The sequence below is a fragment of the Oncorhynchus mykiss genome, chromosome 8, assembly GCF_057628025.1.
Source record: "Oncorhynchus mykiss isolate SJ-2025 chromosome 8, ASM5762802v1, whole genome shotgun sequence".
Taxonomy (NCBI): Eukaryota; Metazoa; Chordata; class Actinopteri; order Salmoniformes; family Salmonidae; genus Oncorhynchus; species Oncorhynchus mykiss.
Genome location: NC_143029.1, coordinates 15528312 through 15555825, shown reverse-complemented (window position 1 = coordinate 15555825; position 27514 = coordinate 15528312). Strand labels below are relative to the sequence as shown.

At 42.9% G+C, this 27514-nt stretch overlaps 1 protein-coding gene and 1 long non-coding RNA gene across 4 annotated transcripts in view; one reads left to right on the top strand and one right to left on the bottom strand.

The window, feature by feature from the left end:
* Positions 1-26765, top strand: part of LOC110529457 (connector enhancer of kinase suppressor of ras 3) — a 40224-nt gene extending 13459 nt beyond the window's left edge. The window contains exons 2-13 of one of the 3 annotated variants that reach the window (XM_036984845.2): positions 3254-3417; positions 8060-8262; positions 8903-8990; positions 11091-11132; positions 19048-19167; positions 19839-19898; positions 20063-20131; positions 20782-20928; positions 22909-23033; positions 24802-25001; positions 25143-25229; positions 25835-26765. In XM_036984845.2, the coding sequence (XP_036840740.2) occupies positions 3254-3417; positions 8060-8262; positions 8903-8990; positions 11091-11132; positions 19048-19167; positions 19839-19898; positions 20063-20131; positions 20782-20928; positions 22909-23033; positions 24802-25001; positions 25143-25229; positions 25835-26160 (1631 nt within the window). In that variant the 3' untranslated portion in view covers positions 26161-26765. Of the gene's footprint in view, positions 1-3253; positions 3418-6605; positions 6933-6982; positions 8263-8902; positions 8991-11090; positions 11133-19047; positions 19168-19838; positions 19899-20062; positions 20132-20781; positions 20929-22908; positions 23034-24801; positions 25002-25142; positions 25230-25834 lie in introns of those variants that run through there. The other 2 variants (XM_090242635.1, XM_090242634.1) reach the window with 2 other exon arrangements.
* LOC149981403 (uncharacterized) overlaps positions 16830-27514 on the bottom strand; it is a 169870-nt gene continuing 159185 nt past the window's right edge. Inside the window, exon 3 of the long non-coding RNA XR_016497605.1 lies at positions 16830-16957. This is a non-coding gene — a long non-coding RNA (uncharacterized LOC149981403). The remainder of the gene's footprint in view (positions 16958-27514) is intronic.

Sequence of the window (27514 nt, the reverse complement as noted above, 5' to 3'; positions counted from 1 at the left end):
CCATAATCAGATGAGGTCAATATTCATACACTCTTAGAAATAAATGTTCTATCTAGAACCAATAAGGGTTCTTCATAGGAGAACTATTTGACAAGCCCTTTCTGGTTACAGGTCGATCCCTTTTGGTTCCTATGGGGATAGCCGAAGATCCCTTTTGGTTCCTATGGGGATAGCCGAAGATCCCTTTTGGTTCCTATGGGGATAGCCGAAGATCCCTTTTGGTTCCTATGGGGATAGCCGAAGATCCCTTTTGCTTCCTATGGGGATAGCCGAAGATCCCTTTTGCTTCCTATGGGGATAGCCGAAGATCCCTTTTGGTTCCTATGGGGATAGCCGAAGATCCCTTTTGGTTCCTATGGGGATAGCCGAAGATCCCTTTTGGTTCCTATGGGGATAGCCGAAGATCCCTTTTGTTGTAAGAGTTTAGGAACTACATGGTTCATCCTGTAATGGGGTTATTTCCGTCATCATAAACAGTTCAAGACTACTTTATAACACTGTTTTTGTAAACATGCATAGAGAAGAGATAAAACATGATAATTTTACTGGTCAGTTCTAATTTATCAAGTTCTCATAGTTACCTAAAGGGCTGTCTCAAGTTGGAGCCATTTGTATAATCTTGGGCTATTGTCAACTGTCAATAGAGCAGTGAAAACAATTAAGATGCTTCTGTCTGTTAAAGAGGTTGGTCAGTGTAAAAGCAATAGAGTCGTACTGTGCTACTGCCTTTTGTACACAAACGGCTAGTCCACTGTCAGTTCATTGGTTGTGAGGCCAGAGGGCCAGAGCTGTGAATACTTCATGGGAAGAAGGATAGTAAAGAGAGAGAGGGTTGCACCATTCCCTCATTTGTAACAAAACCATGAGAAACTAGCCCCCCCCCCCCCCCCCCCCCCCCAATACTCTGCTATATGCCTGTTAGCCACAGAATTTGGGAGTAGGTCGGGCATGATCTGTGTCCAGACTAGAAGACTTTTCATTTGGCTGACTATTTTTTGGCGCGTTTTCACATGTGAAATGTACAGTGTGTTAAGGGGCTTTCACACTGAGCGGTTGTGTTAAGGGGCTTTCACACTGAGCGGTTGTGTTAAGGGGCTTTCACACTGAGCAGATGTGTTGATGATCTAAGAGCTGCTGCTACATGTATCCATTGAGAGAAGATGTTGCGGTGGTGGTTGTACACATTATGTGAAAGCATGATAAACTAACTATACAATTGTACGAGTACAATTTGATTCGGCTAAGGGACAGCTAGTACACAAACAATGATATTTTGCAGCTTATCAGAAGTTAAATAGTTCTGCCTTTTTGCATCACTAGTTAAATAACCGGAATTAGCTCCATTTGTGCTTCACTCATTTCCAAAGCACCCTATATACAGATGTAGGATCTTCATTTGATCACCCTGTTACAGGACAACTTTCCTGCAATGCAGTACATTTAAAACGTGTAGTGTGTTTGAGATTTTAAAAGGCTTCTGAAGTTTGTAATTTCAACTTCGAAATTTCAGACTTGATTTTCCCTTACGAAAAATGTATCAACCCTTACAAAAATGTCCATTTAATTATAATCAACATGATAATTCACATTTCTTTTTGCTGCAGGATTATTTTCATGCTGTAGCAAACTGGCTAAAATTAAGATCCTAATGTACGTCTGTATCGACATCCAACTGCACCAGTTGTTTGGTGTCTTTTTGAAGGTACAGTATACTGTAACTGATAGCAACATACTTTCCCTGGTCACTGATCTCTCAATGTAAATATTTAATGTGTGTGGGGACGTCTTTGCCTGTAACCATAGTGACTGTTAAGTCATTAACGCTCAGCTGGAATAGTCAACAAGTCTTTCTTTTTGAATAGCGTTCCTAAAGCAGGAAGACAGGGATGTTTTGAAATATTTCAACATTGTAATCCACACTAAACCATAGTTTAGTTGGGCTTTGAAGTTTGTCCCAACATTGGACTGAGCCAAACCCCAAGAAGGTTGAGGTTAAATCTAGTTGAAGAACGATACTAATGTTTTATGACTGTAAATTAATCGGAGAATCTTGCATTACTTTTGATGGGCTCTGGCCGTTTGGGATTCACCTGTTGTGTGTCATCATTAACAGGTGATGGGCTGTGTAGCGTGACTTTGGCTGGCCCTCTCTTGCTGTTGAGAGAGATTATTGCCCTCCTCAGGTGTCTGAAACATGATCCTGCATGCTAGTTACCTTATCCCTTCATCACATCCTTATAGACAACACATAAAGCCTTGTCTGCTGACCCATGCATTACTTTCCGCCCACCTACATCTCCACCCAATGGCACAGGGCTAATTTCTTTCCCCAACCATTTAGAATGAGCATTTCATCTAATATTTAGCACTTCTATCCTCGTGAAAGGTCAAAACACTTATAAACATTACTTTGGTTGCGTAAAGATTAACCAGAGTGCTTTAGTGTTAGCTTGTGCTAACACAAAGGCTTGTGCTAACACAAAGGTGGCAGAAGGCAACACATTAGAGGCGTCTGCTCCGTAAACTCTGGAGATCTGTCCCAAATGGCACCCTATTCCCTATGACCCCCTGGTCAAAAGTAGTGCACTATAGCACCCTATTTCCTATGTCCCCTGGTCAAAAGTAGTGCACTATGGCACCCTATTCCCTATGTCCCCTTAAGAAATAAGGTGCCATTTGGGACGTAGTTTCAAAGTGAGTCATCTGTGGCATAGCGCGGCATTCCAGGCCAAACGGAGCAATGGTTGTCTGGGATTTTAGGTGGTTAGATGTGTGGTCACTGGTGGTCATAGATCAGTTGAATTCTGGGTGGCTAGATGTGTGGTCTCTTGTGGTCAGATCAGTTTGATTCTGGGTGGCTAGATGTGTGGTCTCTTGTGGTCAGAGATCAGTTTGATTCTGGTTATTGCTGGACAGTGCGATCCTGAGAAATGCCTGAGTGATGGACTGGTAAACAGCTTGTATTGACTCACTACCAGTGTTTTCTTCAACACTTGTGTGGTATCATAACAGGTCTTGGACTCTGAAAGAAGCTCTTTGTCTTACATCTGTCTCTTTCTCTCTCCCCCTCTACCTCTCTCTTGCGCGTTCTCTCTCTGTCTCTACCCTTCTCTTTATCCCTCTCTAACTCTCTCTCCCTCTACCTCTCTCTCTCTCTCTCTCTCCCTCTACCTCTTTCTTGCTCGCTCTCTCGCTCTCTCTCTCTACCTCCTCCCCCTATATCTTTCTATCTCTCACTATCTATCTTTCCCAGGCCTGGACGACAGCCTACAGCAGTATGTCCCGTACTTTGAGCGTGAGAAGATTGACGGGGAGCAGCTGTTGAAGATCTCCCACCAGGACCTGCTAGAACTGGGTGTGACCAGGATTGGACACCAGGAACTGGTGCTGGAGGCAGTTGACCTGCTCTGTGCTCTGGTTAGTAGTCTAGTAATCACCACACACCTTCCTTCATATCCTATCAGAGCATAAGGTTTGGTCACACTTTATTTGAATAGTCCCTGAGGTGTATATATGATCTACAGATGTCAGACTATCAACCAACGTCATGTCCAATCATCCATTCAAATATTGTATAACTATAGTTTGATCATGGTTTGATCGCATGTCAACTTCCCGTTCCCAAATGTCCCAAATGGCAATGTCATTTTAGGTCACCCTGGGAAGTGGGAATTAGACCAAAGGGCCACATTCCAGTATGATAACATTCATCCTGGTGAAGTGATAGTGTGTGGGGCTAGATATGTAGTAGGCCTACCGAGGCTGGGTGGTGCTTCTGGTACTAGCTTTCCTTCTGATAACTTTAGTTAAGCTGTTAACAGTCAGTGCATTATGCCAGTGCCTTGGTATCAAGTGGCTTTGACATTTTTATCTTAGGGGGTATCTTGAACTACCATCTTGTTTTTGGAGGGTCCTCTTGAATAAACAGTCAAAAATAGTAAACATCAAGAGCTTGTTGTGCCTTCGGGGGAGCGATTGTTATTTAGCCCAGAGCGAGCCCAACTTGAGCGTGTCCAAACGGCCCATGGATGGGAGAGGCTGGCATTGGTCAGGACACCGGGATTAGGGAAGAATGTCCGGTCAGCTGCCTCTCTCTCTCTTTCACACACTCTCTCTAACTCTCTCTCTTTCTCCATCTCTCTCTCCCTCAGCTTAAGCGTGTCCAAGCGACCCATTAATGGGTTAGGGTTAGGGATGAGTGTGCCGAAGCGGCCCATGAACGTGTTAGGGTCAGGGTTAGAGATGAGTGTGTCCAATCGGGTTCTTGGTCACATCCCTGACCAAGGCCCTTCTCCCCCGATTGCTCAGTTTGGATGGGTGACCAGCTCTAGGAAGAGTCTTGGTGGTTCCAAACTTCTTCCATTTAAGAATGATGGAGGCCAGTGTGTTCTTGGGGACCGTCGATGCTGCAGACATTTTCTGGTACCCTTCCCCAAATCTGTGCCTCGACACAATCCTGTCTCGGAGCTCTACGGAAAATTCCTTCAACCTCATGGCTTGGTTTTTGCTCTGACAAGCACCGTCAACTGTGGGAACCTAATGTGGACAGGTGTGTGCCTTTCCAAATCATGTCCAATCAATTTAATTCACTACAGGTGGTCTCCAATCAAGTTGTAGAAACATCTCAAGGATGTTCAATGGAAACAGGATGCACCTGAGCTCAATTTGGCGTTTCATAGCAAAGGGTCTGAATATGTATGTAAATAAGGTATCTGGTTTTATGAATTACTGTTCTATAACCTGTCTGTCATTATGGTGTATTATGTGCAGATTGATGAGGAATTTGTTTTATTTAATACATTTTAGAATAAGGATGTAACATAAGAAAATGTGGAAAAAGGGAAGAGGTTTGAATACTTTCTGAATGCACTTTATATACTCTCTCTATCTGGTCGTGCCCTGCCTATGACATGGCCTCACACCAGGAAGCCTCTGTACTCCATTACATACACAGTCCTGACATGACTTGTGTCTGGATTGCAGGTAGGCCCACTGTGGACATCGTTGGGTTCTGTGGGGAAGTGAATCTTCTTTCTCTATGGATATCACATGGTCTAACAGGAGTGCCCTTCTGTCATGAATCAAATGCTAAACATTTTGCTGATGTAAGAATAATGTTTGTTTGTGCCATTTTGCCAACTCCCATCATTGTCATTGTCAAGAATGACCATAGGAATTAGCTATACAGCACAATGGCACGAATCGGCTCGAAGTTCGTAACAAAAAGGGAGACAACGTGGAGATAAGGAATAACAAAATATATTTATTAATTTAAGTAACCTAAATACAATTAACAATGGTGTGTGTAGTCAGTAATCAGTAGTGTAAGTGAGTGGTTGAGTGCATAAATGTGATGAGGGGTGTTGAAAGGTGCCAACACAAACAAACAAAATAGCCACAAAAATGCCACAACCAAAATCTATCAGGGGCAACAGGGCAACAGATTGGCATGGGGCAACAGATTGGCACGGGGCAACAGATTGGCACGGGGCAACAGACTGGGTGCCAGAACAGGTGGTGGTAGTACACCGGACCCTGTTATCTTTTAAGAGAGCTTTAGTGGTTGTATCCCGGACCTTATCTTTTAAGAGAGCTTTAGTGGTTGTATCCCGGACCTTTACTTTTAAGAGAGCTTTAGTGGTTGTAGGAAATGAACTGGGATCTTGACCATGTCCAACGTGAGAGGGAATATACATTATCTGGCCAATGTAAAGTAGTGAGGGTTGAGTGTTGGCTGTAGGTGACTAGTAGGTGACTAGTAGGTTGCATCCCAAATGGCATGCTATACCCTACATAGTGCACTACTCCCTATAGGCCCTGGTCAAACGTAGTGCACTGTATAGGGAATTGGGTGCCATTTGGGATGCAATCTGGGCAGAGCTTTATGTTCTCGGGGATATCTCCTGGTGCTCAGGAAACAGATGTGACCCCACCCCCCACCTGTAATACACACATCCCGCTCGGGAAAAGCCCTTACACCATTGTTACTGTGGTTTCCGTCTGGTGATTGGTTCTTCCCCTGCCTCTCCTTTCTCCGACTGTGCCCCATACATCATAACTGCTGTAGATCTCAGAGTCAACACTTCCCCCTTTCCTCCCTCTGTCACATGCTCTCTTCCTCTCTTTCTTCACTTTCCCTTTCCCCTCTTCAGCGTCTGAACAGGAATAGGCATTCCATTGGCTTCAGAAGTTTCCATTGCTTCTATGCTTCAGGATAGGAACGATCGCGCTGAACAGCTGTTGTGTGTGTCTGTGTGCGTATCTGTGTGTGTATGTATGTGTGTTCATAGTGATCAAGGTAATAATTAAAGAGATTTTATTTGATCTCAATCAGACCTTGTTGGACTTTCCCATCTCACTATCCTTTGCACTTAATTAAGGCCTTTTTGCCTCTGTCTACCATAGCTGTGTTACAGTGCTAGTGATCCACAGGTGTTACAGTGCTAGTGATCCACAGGTGTTACAGTGCTAGTGATCCACAGGTGTTACAGGACCAGTGATCCACAGGTGTTACAGGACATGTGATCCACAGGTGTTACAGGACCAGTGATCCACAGGTGTTACAGGACCAGGGATCCACAGGTGTTACAGGACCAGTGATCCACGGGTGTTACAGGACCAGGGATCCACAGGTGTTACAGGACCAGGGATCCACAGGTGTTTTAGAGCCAGGGATCCACAGGTGTTACAGGACCAGGGATCCACAGGTGTTACAGAGCCAGGGATCCACAGGTATTACAGGGCCAGTGATCCACAGGTGTTACAGGACCAGGGATCCACAGGTGTTACAGGACCAGGGATCCACAGGTGTTACAGAGCCAGGGATCCACAGGTACTACAGGGCCAGGGATCCACAGGTGTTACAGGGCCAGGGATCCACAGGTGTTACAGGGCCAGGGATCCACAGGTGTTACAGAGCCAGGGATCCACAGGTGTTATAGAGCCAGGGATCCACAGGTATTATAGAGCCAGGGATCCACAGGTATTACAGGGCCAGGGATCCACAGGTGTTACAGAGCCAGGGATCCACAGGTATTATAGAGCCAGGGATCCACAGGTGTTACAGGGCCAGGGATCCACAGGTGTTACAGAGCCAGGGATCCACAGGTGTTATAGAGCCAGGGATCCACAGGTATTATAGAGCCAGGGATCCACAGGTATTACAGGGCCAGGGATCCACAGGTGTTACAGAGCCAGGGATCCACAGGTATTACAGAGCCAGTGATCCACAGGTATTACAGAGCACAGGTGTTAGCCTACTATTAAACCCCTAGAGCTGTGTAGATATGAAAGGGTTGATCGTTCTCCCTTGCCATCTTCCTCCCTCCCTTGTTCACACACTTACGTTTACACTCAGCACAAACAAAGACAAACACACACACACACACTTAGAATTTGATATAATTCAGGTAGACATGGAGGAGAATATGTTTTAATCAGAGGATGGGCCATGCAGGTTGCCATTGTGACTGGTCCTGAGTGTAGGGGGACTTGAGAACTTGGTCAGAGGGACTTGGTCATGAGAAAGACCCTGGAGTCATTAATCCTCTGTCACTCTACATTACAACAGAAAGGTAATGGCTGTGTCTGAAATGGCACCCTTTTCACTCTGTAGTGTACTACTTTTGGCCAGAGCCAATGAGGGCCCATGAGACTGGCCAAAGGTAGTGCACTATAGATGGAATAGGGTGCCATTTGGGACGTAGGCAATGTTTGCTGAACCCAATCCAGTTGGTTTTGAATGGAATGGACTGGATACAGCCAGTAGCCATGGTATATTGGCCATATACCACAAACCCCCAAGGTGCTTTATTGCTATTATAAACTGGTTACCAATGTAATTAGAGCAGTAAAAATAAATGTTTTGTCATACCCGTGGTATACGGTCCGATATACCACGGCTGTCAGCCAATCAGCATTCAGGGCTCGAACCACACAGTTTATAATTTACATTTCGGGTATTTTAGTGAACTTACAAGTCAGTGCATTCAACTAGGGTGGTTAAAACGGCCACAAATTACAGTCAATGCAAGTAAAAACCTTTTATTTTGTCCTCTAGAACTATGGGGTGGAGACAGACAACCTGAAGACTCTGGTAGGTCGTATGAGAGCGGCGTCCAACAACCTCCACAACTCAGCGTCGGAGCGCAGAAAGAACCTGTCGTACGAGGGCAAGAAGTCCCACAAACCCCCCAATGACTTTCTCACTGCTGTTGTGGAGCTCATTGGAGCAGCCAAGAGTCTACTGGCCTGGTTGGACAGGTAGGTTATTCAAAACACACTTACACACATGCACGTAGGCAGTGACACGCACACACACACACACTTAACATTTCACCTGGAAGGAATGCATTCTGTTAGGGTCTTAAGTGATGCCCATGTTAACATACATGTTATCCTGTTAAAGTCCTGACTTGAGGAAATGTTTTAGTGTCTGGTAGTCAAAACAGCCACAGTAAAGTCTTTCCTAGTGAAGTAATGCAGCCGGTTGTATTTCTGTGCTTGTGTCGGCTTGAGACGCATTCCAGAAGGTCTCTGCTGCAAAATGAAACATCTGTATTGACAGACAACAGCAGATGCTGTTAGTAACCCCTCAAAACATGTTAGGGTGTTTATTGTAACCTACGTAGATGACGAGTCAAAGCCCTTCTCATCAAGTCAACAATAATTACTATTACATTTCTCACATACCTGGGATGTTTGATTTAGATGCTGTCTTCATGCATCTGTCACACAACAACACTCATAATTGCTATATTCTACAGAACTGTCATCACATTCAGCTCCATAATTGCACCTGATGTTATGATTGTACACACAGCGATAGATAGGTTATTGCTGTGTTATTGGGGTTGTTGTAATTGGAATGACTCCTGTCCTTCCTCTGGTCTCTATATAACAGGACTTCTCTGACGGGGATCAGTGACTTCACCTGCACTAAGAACAGGATCATTCAGCTGTGTCTGGAGCTCACCTCCACCGTTCAGAAGGTTTGTTCTCTAATCATCACTATTCACTCTCATGAGGTTTCATAGGACTTTGGGATGACTTTGCCTACAAGGAAACTACTTGTGTGTGTTTTAAATTAGCATGATGCATGAATATTTATTTCATGCTCGTAGTCAACACATAAATTAAAATAGAGCCCCTCTCATGAACGTTCTGGGGACCAAAAATGACAGATTTTTAAGGCATGTAAAAAGCAAAACATCTCTGAGAAAATTCTCTGTGGTTTCAAAGGTAGCCCGTCTGTCACGTTCTGACCTTTATTTCCTTTGTTTTGTCTTTATGTAGTATGGTCAGGGCGTGAGTTGGGGTGGGCAGTCTATGTTTGTTTTTCTATGTTTGATTTCTGTTTCGGCCTAGTATGGTTCTCAATCAGAGGCAGGTGTCGTTAGTTGTCTCTGATTGAGAATCATACTTAGGTAGCCTGGGTTTCACTGTTGGTTTGTGGGTGTTTGTTTCTGTGTCAGTGTTTGTCGCCACAAGGGACTGTTTCGGTTTCGTTTCTTCACGTTTCTTTTGTTATTTTTGTATTCAGTGTTCAGTGCTTTCTTTGATTAAAGTTATGGACACCTACCACGCTGCATCTTGGTCCGATCCTTACTCCTCTTCAGACGAAGATTTGTTTCGTTTGGTTGTTTGTTGTTTTTGTTCATTCATTAAAAGGAGAATGTACACATACCACGCTGCACCTTGGTCCGATCCTTATGACGAATGTGACACCCACACAGAAACTCACCACAGGATGCAATAAGAACAGGACCACTGGATGGTTAAAGCACATGTTTGTTTTTTTAGAAGGTGGATCAGCTTTAATATAGAGGATAGATTGTTGCTTTCATCAATGTAATCATTTTCTGGAATTTTCCAAGCTGTTTAAAGGCACAGTCAACTTAGTGTATGTAAACTTCTGACCCACTGGAATTGTGATACAGTGAATTATAAGTGAAATAATCTGTCTGTAAAAAATTGTTGGGAAAATTACTTGTGTCATGCACAAAGTAGATGTCCTAACCGACTTGCCAAAACTATAGTTTGTTAACAAGACATTTGTGGAGTGGTTGAAAAACAAGTTTTAATGACTCCAACCTAAGTGTATGTAAACTTCCGACATCAACTGTATACACATACACACTTTTTTAAATATACCTTCCTTTATTGTTCCCCAAACCCTACCACCACTCCCCCAATTGGAGTAAACTAGTGAACAACAACGCTTAGGCTTCTACTTCCAGCTTATACATACTATATACATTTTACAGACACAATCTATTTTACAATAGTTATATTTGGTCTGTTTTTAGTCCTGGCCTTCCTCAATTTCTGATGTCCATCCAGTTGGATTTATATTTGCCATATATTTTTAACTGTTATTTCACAAAAGTTCTGAACCTATATACATTTTACAGACCCCGTATGTTTTACATTGGTTATCTTGTTATTAGTCCCACCCTTCAGCTCCATTCAACCCCTCCCATCTATCTCTGAACACCATCCATTTTTTATTTCTATTTGACATATATTTTTCCACTGTTCTGTGATGTTTCACAAATGTACTGATATTCCCACTGAAGACCTCCACCAGCAGCACGTGGGAGGAGGAAATATCTGCTCTCTCCCTCAAAACGTGAAGTATACAGAGTCTGTTGTATCCCAAATGGCACCCTGTTCCCTATATAGTGCACTAGCCAATAGGGTCCTGGTCAAAAGTAGTGGACTAAAAAGGGAATAGGTTGCTATTTAGGACACCGCCATAGTGACGGATACAGAGTGGGAGCAGTGTCCTCTCCACTTCACTGCTCCCTATAGTTAAGTGACGCCACAGATCTGTCGTGCAATCATCTTGTCACACTGTTTACAGGGAGTTGTTATTTAAGTGACCACAAGACACATCGTCCTGTATATTTGGGATGCTTTTTGCATTCCTGTTTGGTTTCACTCCCAATTTTTTATTTCCACAAATATTTGTCCTCTGCTCACTGTTAATTTGTGTTTTCGCTCACTATTTCCTGCTACGCCTCAGAGGGACACAGCTTAAGTGTTTTACTGTAGCATCTTGTGAAATATACTTCTGTCTCTGATTGCAGGACTGCACAGTTTATGACATGGAGGAGAAGATTCTGGAAGTGGTAAGTGGTGCATCCTCTTTTTACCTCAGGTCTGGTCTGTTCACCAAGTCAGCCCTGGAGCATTCAAATAAACACACCGCATACAGATATACACACAGGAAGCACACACACACACACACACACACACATACACACAGGCAAAGCATGTACACACACACACACACACACACACACACACACACACACACACACACACACACACACTTCCCTTTCCTGTAGAGACTGCCATGGTTCTTGTGATGTCTGATATGTTCCCGTATGGGTGCAGGGCTTTGTTTATAAAGTGCAGAGCTGTTTTCCAAATGACTCCCTATTCCTTATATAATGTACTATTATTGACGAGACCCCTATGGACATGGTCAAAAGTTGTGCACTACATGGGGAATAGGGTGCCATTTGGGATGAATCCCAGTGCTATGATGGTCTACAGAAGCCCTGCTTCCACATCCTTGGTGAGATAGCCCTGCCTGGGGGGCCGTTGGGCTACACAGTCAGCTGAAAACTTAATTAACTAAGTGATAATATTAGTTTGGATCAGCAGTTTCCCTCAGAAGCTGACCTACTGTATAACCTCAGCCTCCCATGCTGTGCTGTTTACAGCCAAGTTGTACAATGCTTATGTAAGTGTGTCAGGCTGTTGCAGCTTTAAAGCTAATGTCCTACAATACTACCCATTTTGCCATGAGGCAGAGAGAAAACTTTGCCGTTTTAAAGTTTAAATTAATGTGCATTTGTGTAAAAAATAAATAAATACAGAATGTATTGAGTTGTGTATACCAATATCCCTGTAAGCTTCCTAGGCCCACATTTCCCAGGGTTACGAAATTGTAGATTAATAAGTCTTTCCACCAATTCAGTGCCTTTTGAGAAGTGTAAAAAAAAAACTATGTTCATTTCACTGAATTTCAACATTCTGTCATAGAGAGCACACAACTTCATAAAAAACATACTTTCCTATCTCAAGAGGTTGATGCTTTGTTCTTAAATCAGCCATGAATCCCCTTGTGACCTAGGGAATGGAAGCTTGTTGTGTGCGAGAGGGAGTGGCAATTGAATGCAAGCTTCACACCTTTAAAATGTTTTTAATATATATATTTCTACCCTGTCTATCTATGGGTAACAGGTTTGACTTGTTATGCTCGACCCGCTCAGTTTTCCACCACAAAACATAGGAAATGTCCAAAAAGAGTAGAACTAGCTCTAGGAACACACTAACACCTCCCTTTATTTTTGAAGACCCCTAACTACAGCCCCAAGCACCAAGTAATGACAAAGCTATGACAACATGGATTGTAAAGGGGCCCTACCTATCTGCCCTATGTTATGACTTAGAATGAGTGGCACCTTGTGGTGCAACTGAAGTTCCTATGGTAACTTGTTTGTCAGAAGACATATCCAAAACAGAAGGGTGTAGAAAACAACAAAATTGAATTCAATGAGTGGCAGTGTACAGAGCTACAAGCACAAGGCAAAGTAACACCCATGCTAAAATGTCCCTTGAAATAACCATTATATAACGGGGTGGGTCTAATCCTGAATGCTGATTGGCTAAAAGTGCATTCCAGCTGGTGTCTATTCCACAAGTAACCACCGACTAAATCAATTTACTGTGTTCCATCTGACTGCACAATCCACTGTCTCATCAGCCTAGGATGGGAAGTTATAAACTTGATCTCCACTATTTAAAGCATCTGGACATTATCTCACATTACTTTTAGACAAACATTTCGTTTTCAAGCTGAGAGCTGACAGCTGAGATTTGTATAGACCTTGTTGTCTGTCTCCCCGACATCTGCAACATTGTTTCAATATTCAAATTCGATCTCCAACTGTCTCATAGTAATGAACGTGTAGGGGTTGGGAGTCGGTAGGAGAGAGAGAGAGACAGGCAGCGTTTCTCAGCCAGTCGAAATCATGAATCAGCTGGCATCATTTTTATGGATATATACAAAGAAATGTCAATTGAAAAATATTGAAACGAAGTGGAGCTAGTTTGCAGTCTTTCCAGCTTCAGATTGAAGTTATTGTGTTAGCTGTGTTGTTGGCTAGCTCCTCTGAACAACAGTGTCCTAACGAGAGAGCACGTTTCCTATGCCAGGTGAAATTGTGCCTCATTAGCTCATTGTTATGAATGTATCCAAATAAATGTCACCAGAAAACAGCTTAAACAAATGCAGCTACTGTTATTCTGGCTGCACTGTTTGACATGACTGTAAGTTAGCCGTAATTGGCTAGCTAGCAACTAAGGGATAAGAACGTTGCCAGCCTGTATGGCAATGGAACCTTTAGAACAAACGACTGGGTCGCGTCCATAGACACAGAACAAAAAGACTGAACGACTGGGTCGCGTCTCTGGCAATAGAACGAACGACGCATCCCAGTTTGCCGGCCCTCAATAACAACACCCGTGCTAATATATCCTCCAAACACTTCTTCTTCGATAGTGTTTAACGATGGTTGGCATTCAATGTTAATGGTGCATTACCGCCACCAACTGGACAGGTATTGAATAAGAAACAACAACAAAAACATTCCAGGAAAGGGGGAAAAGACATCATACAAAATAAAACACAAAAAAAAACATCATACTTCTTCAATCACAGTCCACTCCAAAATACATCCCTAGACAGGGCTACATTCACCGCCTTGGCTGTGAAATCACGAAGACCCAAAAAAGGTTCAGCGGCATTCACAATGATTCACATTTTCTTAGACTTCCTCTCTGCTTGTGCTGTACGGTTTATGACCATTGCAATAAATAATACAAAGTCCACCTTTGTAACACGTAGCATTTCACTATCCCTCGGTTGATGAGAAACCTTCCCTGGTTGTGGTGGCTCTACTACCATTTCTTCTTCTCCACCACTCGTTCCTTTCAGTTTTCTCACCGCCTCCAGATAGGAGACACTCTGGACACTCCTTACCCTTGCCACCTCATTTTCCTTCATCCTAACAGGGCACCCCAAGAATTCGGGCGCATGTTCACCTCCACAGTTGCAGCATTTCCCTTCATCTGGCATACGATATTATTTCCTTCTGTACACACTTGACACATGACCAAATCTTTTAAATTTATGACACTTAACGGGCTTGTGCAAAAAAGCTCTTACAGGGTATCTCACGAATCCTAACTTTATACAGTGGTTTGTTCTTTAAAAGTTGCAGCATACTGCAGCAAAGCTTGAACGGTACCGCAGAATTATATGGCACATTATTTAAGTGTCATTGTAACCATTAAAGCTAGTTAGTGCTAGTTTGACCACCAGAGGGCATCTTTGAGAAGCATTTGATAGCCTTCCATAGTGGCTATACTAGAGAATTTAAAACCTTTTTGAGAGAGAACATAGTACATGGGACTGATTTTAGAACATTTTGCTTAATTTGATTAATATTATGGTGTTTCTATTTCAAGAAAAACGAAAAACCCTCTGGGTTTCCGTTAGGATGGAACGGAAAATATGGCGCTGTACAACATGATGGTCGGGAGTAGGCTACAGTACTGGACAATTTAGCTAAAGAATCCCGTGTCGTGCGGGCACACGGGAGACCAGGGTTCAATTCCCTGACTGGGAGGAAGGAGTAGGCTGTCCCTGTAAATAAGAATTTGTTCTTGACTGACTTGCCTAGTTAAATAAATATTACACTAAGGGGATAACATTTCTACACCCTAATTGTATAATTGTAGTCTAACCAATAGCCAAATGGAGATTCAGTGAAAATAAAAATCTTATTGATTTCTCAAGACCAGTCCCCATGCTTGTCTCAGAGCAGCGTGAAACGGTGCTAAAATAGTTGTAGGCTATTGCTTCTAACTTCAATATGCTCTTTTAACACTACTTTTAACAGCACATTACTCGACACTAGTGAGACTCATGTCGCCTACGGTAGGCCTGCAGTATATTGAAAAATATTGACATCCAATAATTACATATGGGTCTCCCGGTAGCGGCCGGCACAGGTATAAAACCTGCATCTGTGGCAACGTATTTTGCACTGCGATACAGTGTCTTAGACCACTGCGCCAATAGGAAAGGTCTATTATAATACTGTACATGGTGTCCAGGTCAGGATAACCACAACATTTCTTGAATTAAAGACTATCAGAAAGAATGTTGGTACTTATTTATTTTGAATCAACGCCATGAATGAGTGAGTCACTCAGCTTTATGTAAGTGCCGGGCTATTTAACTGTGCCATCAACTTGATAATATATAATGATCTTTTGGAGGTTATTTCGTTTTCAAAAAACAAAAGTGAGCGATTGTAATCTGAATAAAGGCCAAAACATGTATTTTTGCTTTTAGAGGGAGAGAAAAGCTGGGCCAATTGGGTGCCACCCTATGGGACTCCCAATCATGGTCGGATGTGATACATAATAGTAATACAAATAATATTTTTTGGTGTATTATTTGTTTAGTCTTTTCTGGTGTATTAAACTGAAATTACAAGGACTGTAAGGTAGTCACATTGTGCGCCTCTCGGGAGTCATGACCAATATGACCAATATATATTGTCCTGCTAATAACAGGGTTAATATTATATCTGTGAGAATATCCAAGGGGCTTTTATATAATTCTAAATGAATAATAATATTAATCACTTTGTTTAAAAAATAACAATATTTTGGAGATGATTTCGTTTTCAAATAATGTAAAATGAGCGAGAAAAGGGACATTCTTGAACAAGGGGTGAGACATTGTTACTAATTTGTAAATAAAGCCAGTTTGTTATTTAGAATTATTTATTGTTTTTAGAGGGAGAGAAACCAAAAACCTACAGTCATCTCATGGGCCTCCCAGTCGAGGCCAGCATGGGTATTGAACCAGCATCAGTAGCAACGCAGCTTGCACTGCGATTCAGTGTCTTAGACCGCTACGCCATTCAGGCGCTGTACAATGTCACCGTTCGGGAGTAGACTACAGTACTACAGAAACACAGTAGCACCTTAGGACCCAAAAGCATAATCAGTGCTCTAACTCCCCCTTGTGCTGGTCTGGTGCAATGAAGTAGTGATGCAGGGTACCGTACTAAACCACAATGACCTCTAAGTCCCGCAGCATAATCACAAAACTTTTAGTGGAGCAACCACTGTATGAGAATGGAGAGATCCTTCATCAAAGAACAGTAGCATGGATGAAGTGAACTTCTTTCCTCCATCCACCATACAGGTCAGTCAATCAATCAATCAATCAAATTTATTTTATATAGCCCTTCGTACATCAGCTGATATCTCAAAGTGCTGTACAGAAACCCAGCCTAAAACCCCAAACAGCAAGCAATGCAGGTGAAGAAGCACGGTGGCTAGGAAAAACTCCCTAGAAAGGCCAAAACCTAGGAAGAAACCTAGAGAGGAACCAGGCTATGTGGGGTGGCCAGTCCTCTTCTGGCTGTGCCGGGTGGAGATTATAACAAAACATGGTCAAGATGTTCAAATGTTCATAAATGACCAGCATGGTCGAATAATAATAAGGCAGAATAGTTGAAACTGGAGCAGCAGCACAGTCAGGTGGACTGGGGACAGCAAGGAGTCATCATGTCAGGTATTCCTGGGGCATGGTCCTAGGGCTCAGGTCCTCCGAGAGAGAGAAAGAAAGAGAGAATTAGAGAGAGCATATGTGGGATGGCCAGTCCTCTTCTGGCTGTGCCGGGTGGAGATTATAACAGAACATGGCCAAGATGTTCAAATGTTCATAAATGATCAGCATGGTCGAATAATAATAAGGCAGAACAGTTGAAACTGGAGCAGCAGCACAGCCAGGTGGACTGGGGACAGCAAGGAGTCATCATGTCAGGTAGTCCTGGGGCATGGTCCTAGGGCTCAGGTCCTCCGAGAGAGAGAAAGAGAGAAGGAGAGAATTAGAGAACGCACACTTAGATTCACACAGGACACCGAATAGGACAGGAGAAGTACTCCAGATATAACAAACTGACCCTAGCCCCCCGACACATAAACTACTGCAGCATAAATACTGGAGGCTGAGACAGGAGGGGTCAGGAGACACTGTGGCCCAGTCCGAGGACACCCCCGGACAGGGCCAAACAGGAAGGATATAACCCCACCCACTTTGCCAAAGCACAGCCCCCACACCACTAGAGGGATATCTTCAGTCGACGTGCACTACCACTCCATCGATGTCTTCAGTTATATTCTCTGCCTTTATTTCTTGCACCACCCCAGAAATAACCTTGATAGGCTCCCTGCTACGAAAATCCATGCAGGAAACATTCCACTAAGATATTTTTTTGAGTCTTAACACACGCTTCTTCTGCTCCGCAGACACAAAAAAATATATAAATAAGGCCACTTCTTGTGACTCTCACTGACTCCACACTTTCTTCCAAAACATTCCAGATTTTCCTGGAGACAATAAACGGATTTCCCAAGTAGCATTGATCCAAAACCCTGACTCCGACCAAAAATCGATTCTTGTGGTTTCCTATTTTCCAACATACTTTACTTCTCTTGTTTCCCTTTTTGTTTGCCACTGTAACCCACTCCTTCTCACTTTCTGGTCTATTAGCTTCACTCGGCTCACTAGCAGTTTAAAACTAAATCTCAGTTTCCGACATCTTCCGTCCCCCATATCCATTCCTTCCAACCTCCAAGGCTTCTCTGGCATTATCACTTAATTATAAACGGGGTGATTCAAGCCATGGGTGCTGATTGGATGACAGCCGCGGTCTATCAGACCATAAACCACATGAATGACAAAATATTTATTTTTACTTCTCTAATTATGTTGGTAACCAGTTTTTAATAGCAATAAGGCACCCTGGGTGGTATATGGCCAATATACCATGGCTAAAAGCTGTTCTTGTGCCTGGATATAGCCCTTAGCCACACCCCTTTCGGGCCTTATTGCTTAATTAACCAATCCAGTCATTAGCACTAACGTGTGACTACAGTCTTTCCCACCCCTCACCTGAAGTTTAGCTCCATCATGCATGATCACACACCAGAGATCCAACACACTAGAATAGCTCCTTATAACAACCATAACCTCGTCCCCAGGCTAATTGTGCATACATTGCGAGGCAGTGTCTTGCTAACGAGATTACAATGACAATGGTTATTTCCCCAAAGTTCAGTATACTGAACAAAAATATAAAATGCAACATGCAACAATTTCTAAGATTTCACTGAGTTACATACATATATGAGGAAAAAAGTCAATTGAAATAAATTAATTAGGCCCTAATCTATGGATTTCACATGACTGGGAATACAGATATGCATTTTAGGGTCACAGATACCTTAAAAAAAAATGGGCCTCACAATGGGCCTCAGGATCTCATTGGGGTATTTTTGTATATTCAAATTGTCAATCGATAAAATGCAATTGCGTTTGTTGTCTGTAGCTTATGCCTGCCTATGCCATAACCCCACCGCCACAGTGTGGCACTCTGAGCAAACTGCTCACCCACACATGGTCTGCGGTTGTGAGGCCAGTTGGATGTACTGCCAAATTCTCTGAAACGATGTTGGAGGCGGCTTATGGTACAGAAATGAATAATCAATTCTCTGCCAACAGCTCTGGTGGACATTCCTGCAGTCAGCATACCAATTGCACACTCCCTCAACTTGAGACATTTGTGGCATTGTGTTGTGTTAAAAAAACTGAAGAGTAGCATTTTAGAGTAGCCATTTATTGTCCCTAGCACAAGGTGCACCTATATGCCACACCTGTCAGGTGGATGGATTATATTGGTAAAGGAGAAATGCTCACTAACAGGGATGTAAATACATTTGTGTTCAATATTTTAGAGAAATAAGCATATGGAACATTTCTGGGATATTTTATTTCAACTTAGAAAAAATGCGACCAACACTTTACATGTTGATATTTTTGTTCAGTGTAAATTGGTGTTCTGAGACAACGTAGCTGAGTGTATTCAGTTATATGTTCCATTCCAGTCTGTGGCTCTGAACGTGATCAGTGAGCAGACGATGAGGACGACCTCTGACCCCCAGAAGAGTCAGATGGCCTGTCTGGAGGAGGTCCATATCACGAACATCAGACCTAGGGATGGACTGGTGAGAAGAGTTAGCCTGCATCCCAAATGGCACCCTATGCCGTATACAGTGGTGTAAATACTTTAAAGTACTACTTAATTCGATTTTTGGGGTATCTTTATTTTACTTTACTATTTATATTTTTGCATACTTTTACTTCACTACATTCCTAAAGAAAATTATATTATTTTTACTCCATAAATTACTTGTTACATTTTGACAGGAAAATGGTCCAATTCACACACTTATCAAGAGAACATCCCTGGTCATCCCTACTGCCTCTGATCTGGCAGACTCACTAAACACAAACGCTTCATTTGTAAATTATGTCTGAGTGTTGGAATTTTAAAGGGTTTATACTTTTACTTTTGATACATTTACATTTACTTTTTTTTTAAACTTTTGATACATTTTCTATTAAGGTATCTTTACTTTTACTCAAGTATGACAATTTAGTACTTTTTCCGCCGCTGACCGTATCCTGTATAATGCACAACGTTTGACCACACATAGGTGTCAGGTCAAAAAGTAGTGACTACATAAGAAATAGGGTGGCATATAAGAAGCTGACTTATGCTTGAAATTAGAGAAGAGTCTTACATGATCAGCCCGAGCTAGATGTACTGCTTGATTTCTCAGTCTCTGAGATTGATTGCTTCTTCCTTACATTATGCTGTCCTGTGTCATCTCAGGGGTTGTATATCAAATCCACCTACGACGGGCTTCACATCATCACTGGCACCACAGAACATGTGAGTATCCCGTCTATCCCGATAGTAGTAGTCTGGAGTAGTTTGGAGTAGTCTAGTAGTCTGGAGTGTAGATAGTAGATGGTCTGGAGTGATCCAGTCAGATGTACAGTACTGTGATGTCTCCTTGCTCACCATCTGTCTTTCTGTTGTCCTCTGCCCTTCAGTCTCCAGCAGATAGAACACACAGGATCCACGCAGGAGACGAGGTCGTCCAGGTCAACAAGCAGACAGTGGTAGCTACCTCATAGAGCTTCTCTCATCTGTCCATTACCTCTCAGCCTAACCCAGGGCTGAGAGAGACCAAATATCTTTGATAAATCAACAACAAGCTCTTACTCAATAATGGTAGGAGCACAGGGATAGACAGAAAGTGTTGATGGTGAAGGTTCTGCTGATGGGACTGATGATGATGGATGTGATGATGGGAGTGATGATGATGGATGAGATGATGTGATGATGATGATCGGAGTGAGGATGATGGATGTGATGATGGATGTGATGATGGGAGTGATGATGATGGATGAGATGATGTGATGATGATGATCGGAGTGAGGATGATGGATGTGATGATGGATGTGATGATGGGAGTGATGACGATAGATGTGATGACGATAGATGTGATGACGATAGATGTGATGACGATAGATGTGATGACGATAGATCTGATGATGGATGTGATGATGGGAGTGAGGATGATGGGAGTGAGGATGATGGATGTGATTATGGGAGTGATGACGATAGATGTGATGACGATAGATGTGATAATGGGAGTGAGGATGATAGATGTGATGATGGGAGTAAGGATGATGGATGAGATGATGAGGGTTGTGATGCAGGATGGGTCTAACGAGGTGTCCTATCTGTCTGTCTGTGGTGCCTCCAGGTGGGCTGGCAGCTGGACAACCTGGTAGGTAAGCTGAAGGCGGACCCAGCAGGCGTTACTCTGGTGGTGAAGAAGAGGCCCTCGGGTACCTTTAGCTTCACCCCGGCCCCCCTGAAAAACATGCGCTGGAGGCCCCTTCTGGTGCAGGTAGAGCCGTAATACACACACACACACACACAGCTTGTTTGATTGAAGAACAACCATAGAACCAGCTCCCCTTATCCCTGTTGATATCATAGTGTTGAATCAATTCTGGATTTATTTTCATCTGTCATCATAGGTGTGACATTTTTGTGTTTGGTATCCCAGAGCTGTTTGTTTTTGGTGGGGTTTGACAAGATAGGACAAGTTCCTCAGTTATTCAGCCAGCCGGGCTGTGTCTTTCAGTGGATGGGTTGTAACTAATAATTAATCCCTTCTTCCTATTTCTTCCTCAAAAAAGAAAAGCACAAAGTTCAACCATGTATTGATGTCAGACGTCTTTTGAAGGTGACTCATGTTCACAGATCATGGGTCTAGTGTGACTGAATAGGCTTTGTGTTTCAGAACCCGTTTAGGAAGTGTGTTTTAAATAGATTGCATAGTGACTCATGTTCACAGATCATGGGTCTAGTGTGACTGAATAGGCTTTGTGTTTCAGAACCCGTTTAGGAAGTGTGTTTTAAATAGATTGCATAGTGACTCATGTTCACAGATCATGGGTCTAGTGTGACTGAATAGGCTTTGTGTTTCAGAACCCGTTTAGGAAGTGTGTTTTAAATAGATTGCATAGTGACTCATGTTCACAGATCATGGGTCTAGTGTGACTGAATAGGCTTTGTGTTTCAGAACCCGTTTAGGAAGTGTGTTTTAAATAGATTGCATAGTGACTCATGTTCACAGATCATGGGTCTAGTGTGACTGAATAGGCTTTGTGTTTCAGAACCCGTTTAGGAAGTGTGTTTTAAATAGATTGCATAGTGACTCATGTTCACAGATCATGGGTCTAGTGTGACTGAATAGGCTTTGTGTTTCAGAACCCGTTTAGGAAGTGTGTTTTAAATAGATTGCATAGTGACTCATGTTCACAGATCATGGGTCTAGTGTGACTGAATAGGCTTTGTGTTTCAGAACCCGTTTAGGAAGTGTGTTTTAAATAGATTGCATAGTGACTCATGTTCACAGATCATGGGTCTAGTGTGACTGAATAGGCTTTGTGTTTCAGAACCCGTTTAGGAAGTGTGTTTTAAATAGATTGCATAGTGACTCATGTTCACAGATCATGGGTCTAGTGTGACTGAATAGGCTTTGTGTTTCAGAACCCGTTTAGGAAGTGTGTTTTAAATAGATTGCATAGTGACTCATGTTCACAGATCATGGGTCTAGTGTGACTGAATAGGCTTTGTGTTTCAGAACCCGTTTAGGAAGTGTGTTTTAAATAGATTGCATAGTGACTCATGTTCACAGATCATGGGTCTAGTGTGACTGAATAGGCTTTGTGTTTCAGAACCCGTTTAGGAAGTGTGTTTTAAATAGATTGCATAGTGACTCATGTTCACAGATCATGGGTCTAGTGTGACTGAATAGGCTTTGTGTTTCAGAACCCGTTTAGGAAGTGTGTTTTAAATAGATTGCATAGTGACTCATGTTCACAGATCATGGGTCTAGTGTGACTGAATAGGCTTTGTGTTTCAGAACCCGTTTAGGAAGTGTGTTTTAAATAGATTGCATAGTGACTCATGTTCACAGATCATGGGTCTAGTGTGACTGAATAGGCTTTGTGTTTCAGAACCCGTTTAGGAAGTGTGTTTTAAATAGATTGCACAGTCCTTCAAATGTCAGTAGTGGGCTGAGTCAGTGTACCAAAGGGAAATTTGCTTAATTCTAAATAACGCCATGTAACGCATTAGTATTTTGGTGATTATTTTGCTGATCGTTATGGTGGAGTTGTCTAATTTTATCAGCTAAGCTACCTCAAGCCAATCATTTAACACAGATTTCTGTTATTTGACAACATTTGGAAATATCTGGGAATCTATTCCGCTACACCTGCAATAACATCAATAACATCTGCTAAACACGTGTATGTGAACAATAAAAATGTATTTGATTTGATTATTATAAGTATTTTGTTGTTTTGTGTGTTAGAGCACCCTGAGTATGCCTAAGATCCAGGCCCCAAAACATGCCAGTGAAGCCCGCATGAAAAAAGAAAAGCCAGCCATTCTGGACCTATTTATTCCTCCTCCCCCTACTGTACCCTATACCCCACGGTGAGTATCTGTCTGTCTGTCTGTTTGACTGTCTGTCGGTCGGTTTGACTGTCTGTATCTCTGCCCTCCTCAGGCTTTAGGAATGGGATAACACCAACTCTTGTTTAGTCCATTAAGTCCCAAACATGTACTTATAACTTCTGTTGAAATTACTGTTTGGGAAGAAAAAAGTATTTGTACCCCTACAATGCTGGATACTCCTCTGTTAGCTGGATACTGCTCTGTTAGCTGGCTACTGCTCTGTTAGCTGGATACTTCTCTTTTAGCTGGATACTGCTCTGTTAGCTGGATACTGCTCTGTTAGCTGGATACTGCTCTGTTAGCTGGATGCTGATCTTTTAGCTGGATACTGCTCTGTTAGCTGGATACTGATATGTTAGCTGGATACTGCTCTTTTAGCTGGATACTGCTCTGTTAGCTGGATACTGCTCTTTTAGCTGGATACTGCTCTGTTAGCTGGATACTGCTCTGTTAGCTGGATACTGCTCTTTTAGCTGGATACTGCTCTGTTAGCTGGATACTGCTCTTTTGGCTGGATACTGCTCTGTTAGCTGGATACTGATATTTTAGCTGGATACTGCTCTGTTAGCTGGATACTGATATTTTAGCTGGATACTGCTCTGTTAGCTGGATACTGATCTTTTAGCTGGATACTGCTCTGTTAGCTGGATACTGATCTTTTAGCTGGATACTGCTCTGTTAGCTGGATACTGATATTTTAGCTGGATACTGCTCTGTTAGCTGGATACTGCTCTGTTAGCTGGATACTGATCTTTTAGCTGGATACTGATCTTTTAGCTGGATACTGCTCTGTTAGCTGGATACTGATATTTTAGCTGGATACTGCTCTGTTAGCTGGATACTGATCTTTTAGCTGGATACTGCTCTTTTAGCTGGATACTGCTCTGTTAGCTGGATACTGCTCTGTTAGCTGGATACTGCTCTGTTAGCTGGATACTGATATTTTAGCTGGATACTGCTATGTTAGCTGGATACTGCTCTGTTAGCTGGATACTGCTCTGTTAGCTGGATACTGCTCTGTTAGCTGGATACTGCTCTGTTATCTGGATACTGCTCTGTTATCTGGATACTGCTCTGTTAGCTGGATACTGCTCTTTTAGCTGGATACTGCTCTTTTAGCTGGATACTGCTCTGTTAGCTGGATACTGATATTTTAGCTGGATACTGCTCTGTTAGCTGGATACTGATATTTTAGCTGGATATTGCTCTTTTAGCTGGATACTGCTCTGTTAGCTGGATACTGCTCTGTTAGCTGGATACTGATCTTTTAGCTGGATACTGCTCTTTTAGCTGGATACTGTTCTGTTAGCTGGATACTGCTCTTTTAGCTGGATACTGCTCTGTTAGCTGGATACTGCTCTGTTAGCTGGATACTGATCTTTTAGCTGGATACTGCTCTTTTAGCTGGATACTGATCTGTTAGCTGGATACTGCTCTTTTAGCTGGATACTGCTCTTTTAGCTGGATACTGCTCTGTTAGCTGGATACTGATCTTTTAGCTGGATACTGCTCTTTTAGCTGGATACTGCTCTTTTAGCTGGATACTGCTCTTTTAGCTGGATACTGATCTGTTAGCTGGATACTGCTCTTTTAGCTGGATACTGCTCTGTTAGCTGGATACTGCTCTTTTAGCTGGATACTGATCTGTTAGCTGGATACTGCTCTGTTTGCTGGATACTGCTCTGTTAGCTGGATACTGCTCTGTTAGCTGACATTGATGTTGTTTCTTCTTTTCCTCTCATCACAGAGATGAGAAGCCTACAGCCAGTGTCAAACTGAGACCGAAGGGTTCACAGTCTCCAAACTCCTTCCTGGATGAGGGCAGACGGCGCTTCACCATTGCAGACTATGACAACAAGATCAGAGTCTGCCCCCCTCCTGAGCCCAACCTCCAACCAGCCCAACCAGCCCCAGTAGCCCGCCTGAGACAACAGACATCCAGACGGGGTCAGTACCCTAACATACACACACGCACAAACAAACACACACACACACAGGGTCAGTGCACACACAATCACACTTTTACCCAGATTAATCACAGTAAAGATTGATAATCATTGAAAAGATTGATATTTGAACTCTTTACAGGTACACCACGGCCCCTGTCCATGCCTGTAGACTCGTGTTTGGGCATGTCTGATTCATCCTCCAGACCCTGGCCCCAAGGGAGAAAAGGTACACCTGCTACATCTATAGCACTGGGTGCCATCTGCATCCCAAATGGCACCCTATATAGTGCACTACTTTTGATTGGGGCCCCGGTCAAAAGTAGTGGACAATATAAGGAATAGGGTGCCATTTGGGACGGAACCTGAGGCAAATCCACTGTTATCAGAAGGACCATTTCACAAGCTCATTTACACTGCAGAACAAACTGAGGCAGACTCGGATTGCATGCCTTAAATTCTTAAGTCATTGTTCATTAACTTTGGGGTAAGCCCCAGCATAACCAATGTTGACTTTGGCCGCAACTTCTTCTTAGACTCACTTATTCTTAGACAGCGATGGTTCGGCGGATGTTGTGAGACAAGTGTGTTCGTTTGTGTATGTCTATGAGCATATCATGTGTGTTCGATGAGTATATATATATATACATGTACCAGTGTAAGTAGGCACAAAGGTTTTACTGGTCAGAGTACAGTCAGGAAAAACTCTAGTTTCTAGCTCTAGTTATGCATCTACAGTATATGCCAGCCCCATGCTGAGATTCCTGTCTTATATATGGTTCTTGCATGGTGATGTTCTTGGATGGACAATGAAGTCCTATTCTACTCTTGCAGGAGAGGACATCCTGCACAGATACCTGAGTAACGAGCGCATCGCCACCATCTCTGAGGAGGCCTCGTTCTTCCCCCTACCCTACAGACCCCTGGAGGGTCGATCTGGCCAGCTGGTCCGTGGCGTCGACCACATCCGGGGCTCCCAGTGCTTCATAAATGCTGACCTGCACAATAGCGCCACCATCCCCTACCAGGAGGCATCGTCGAAAAAGGTCCCGGCTACAATTATGACCCCTAGTGCTGCTGCTACTCCCAAACGCCCTCCGTCTGAACCCTCTTCGATCCTGGGGGGCTGGCTAGCCCGCCTCAGGCTGTTGAGTCATTGACGAGTGCCTCGACCTTGTGGACAGTGGAACGTGTGTCGCCCCCACTGCCTTTACCTTGCTATAATCTAACAGTGGTATGGTTTCTCCACTCAGTATTCTGACTAACACCTACCATACCTGGAACGTTCTGTTGGAACTTGGAACACTAAAACAGCTTTTGGAAGCTTCGCTTAATTTCAACGCCACATCGCCTAGGGGTAGACCATTTGGTTGGATCTCTCGCTTCATTTCAACGCCACATAGCCTAGGGGTAGACCATTTGGTTGGATCTCTCGCTTCATTTCAACTCCTTGGCGTGACAGACCTGGTTTAGATTCAATATGCTGACAGATTCAGAATGTTTCGTGGAGGAGTTTCTGTCTCTGCTCATTTTCCTAACCAAGAGAAGGACTATCATTCAGGTTTAGGGAACATTAGCCTTGCTTCTGTAGGTGAACTGTCCTATGTGTAAATTGTTAAGTTATTTAGTTTGTGTCTGTACAGATTTATTGTACATACGTTTAAAATCATTTTAAGAAGTTGATTTGATTTTTGTACCGTTTTATTTTGTATTTCATTTCATGAGTTGATATATAGACATAATTAAAGCCTATCGTTTTATTTGAGATCATGTGCTTCTCTTCACGGTGTTTCATGTTACTATGTGATGGACATAACTGCCAGAGTTGGTCTTTCTTGAAGCTACCTTATGAAAACCCTTGATCCGGTACTGTTACAAATTGTGTGTTTGTGTGTGAGTGAGTGAGTGAGTGAGTGAGTGAGTGAGTGAGTGAGTGAGTGAGTGAGTGAGTGAGTGCATATTTTTGTGAAGTTCAGGTAACATTTCAAAAAAAGTGTAACTACTTTATCTCACTAACTGGTCTTCAATAAAACAGGTATGATTCAATGTGAAACTATAACATGATGTCATGACCAGGAAGACACTGAGACACAGATAGTGCCTTAGCAACACTAACCATACATTCTAAACATATGCAAGAGCTGTGAAGCTTGTATTAAAGGAGGAAATCAGTGTCTTCATTCCAATAATAGAATAGAAAAAAGCAGCAGTAAAAAATAACAATATAGACAGGGGGGTGCTTGTACAGAGTCAATGTGCGGTGGTACCGGTTAGTTGAGCTAGTATGTACATGTAGGTAGAGTTCATTAAAGTGACTATGCATAGATGACAACAGAGAGTGGCAGTGGTGTGGAGAGGGAAGGGGGGGGCAATGCAAATAGTCTGGGTAGCCATTTAATTAGATGTTCAGGAGTCTTATGGCTTCGGGGTAGAAGCTGTTTACAAGCCTCTTGGATCTAGACTTGTCGCTCCGGTACCACTTGATGTGTGGTAGCAGACTGAACAGTCTATGAC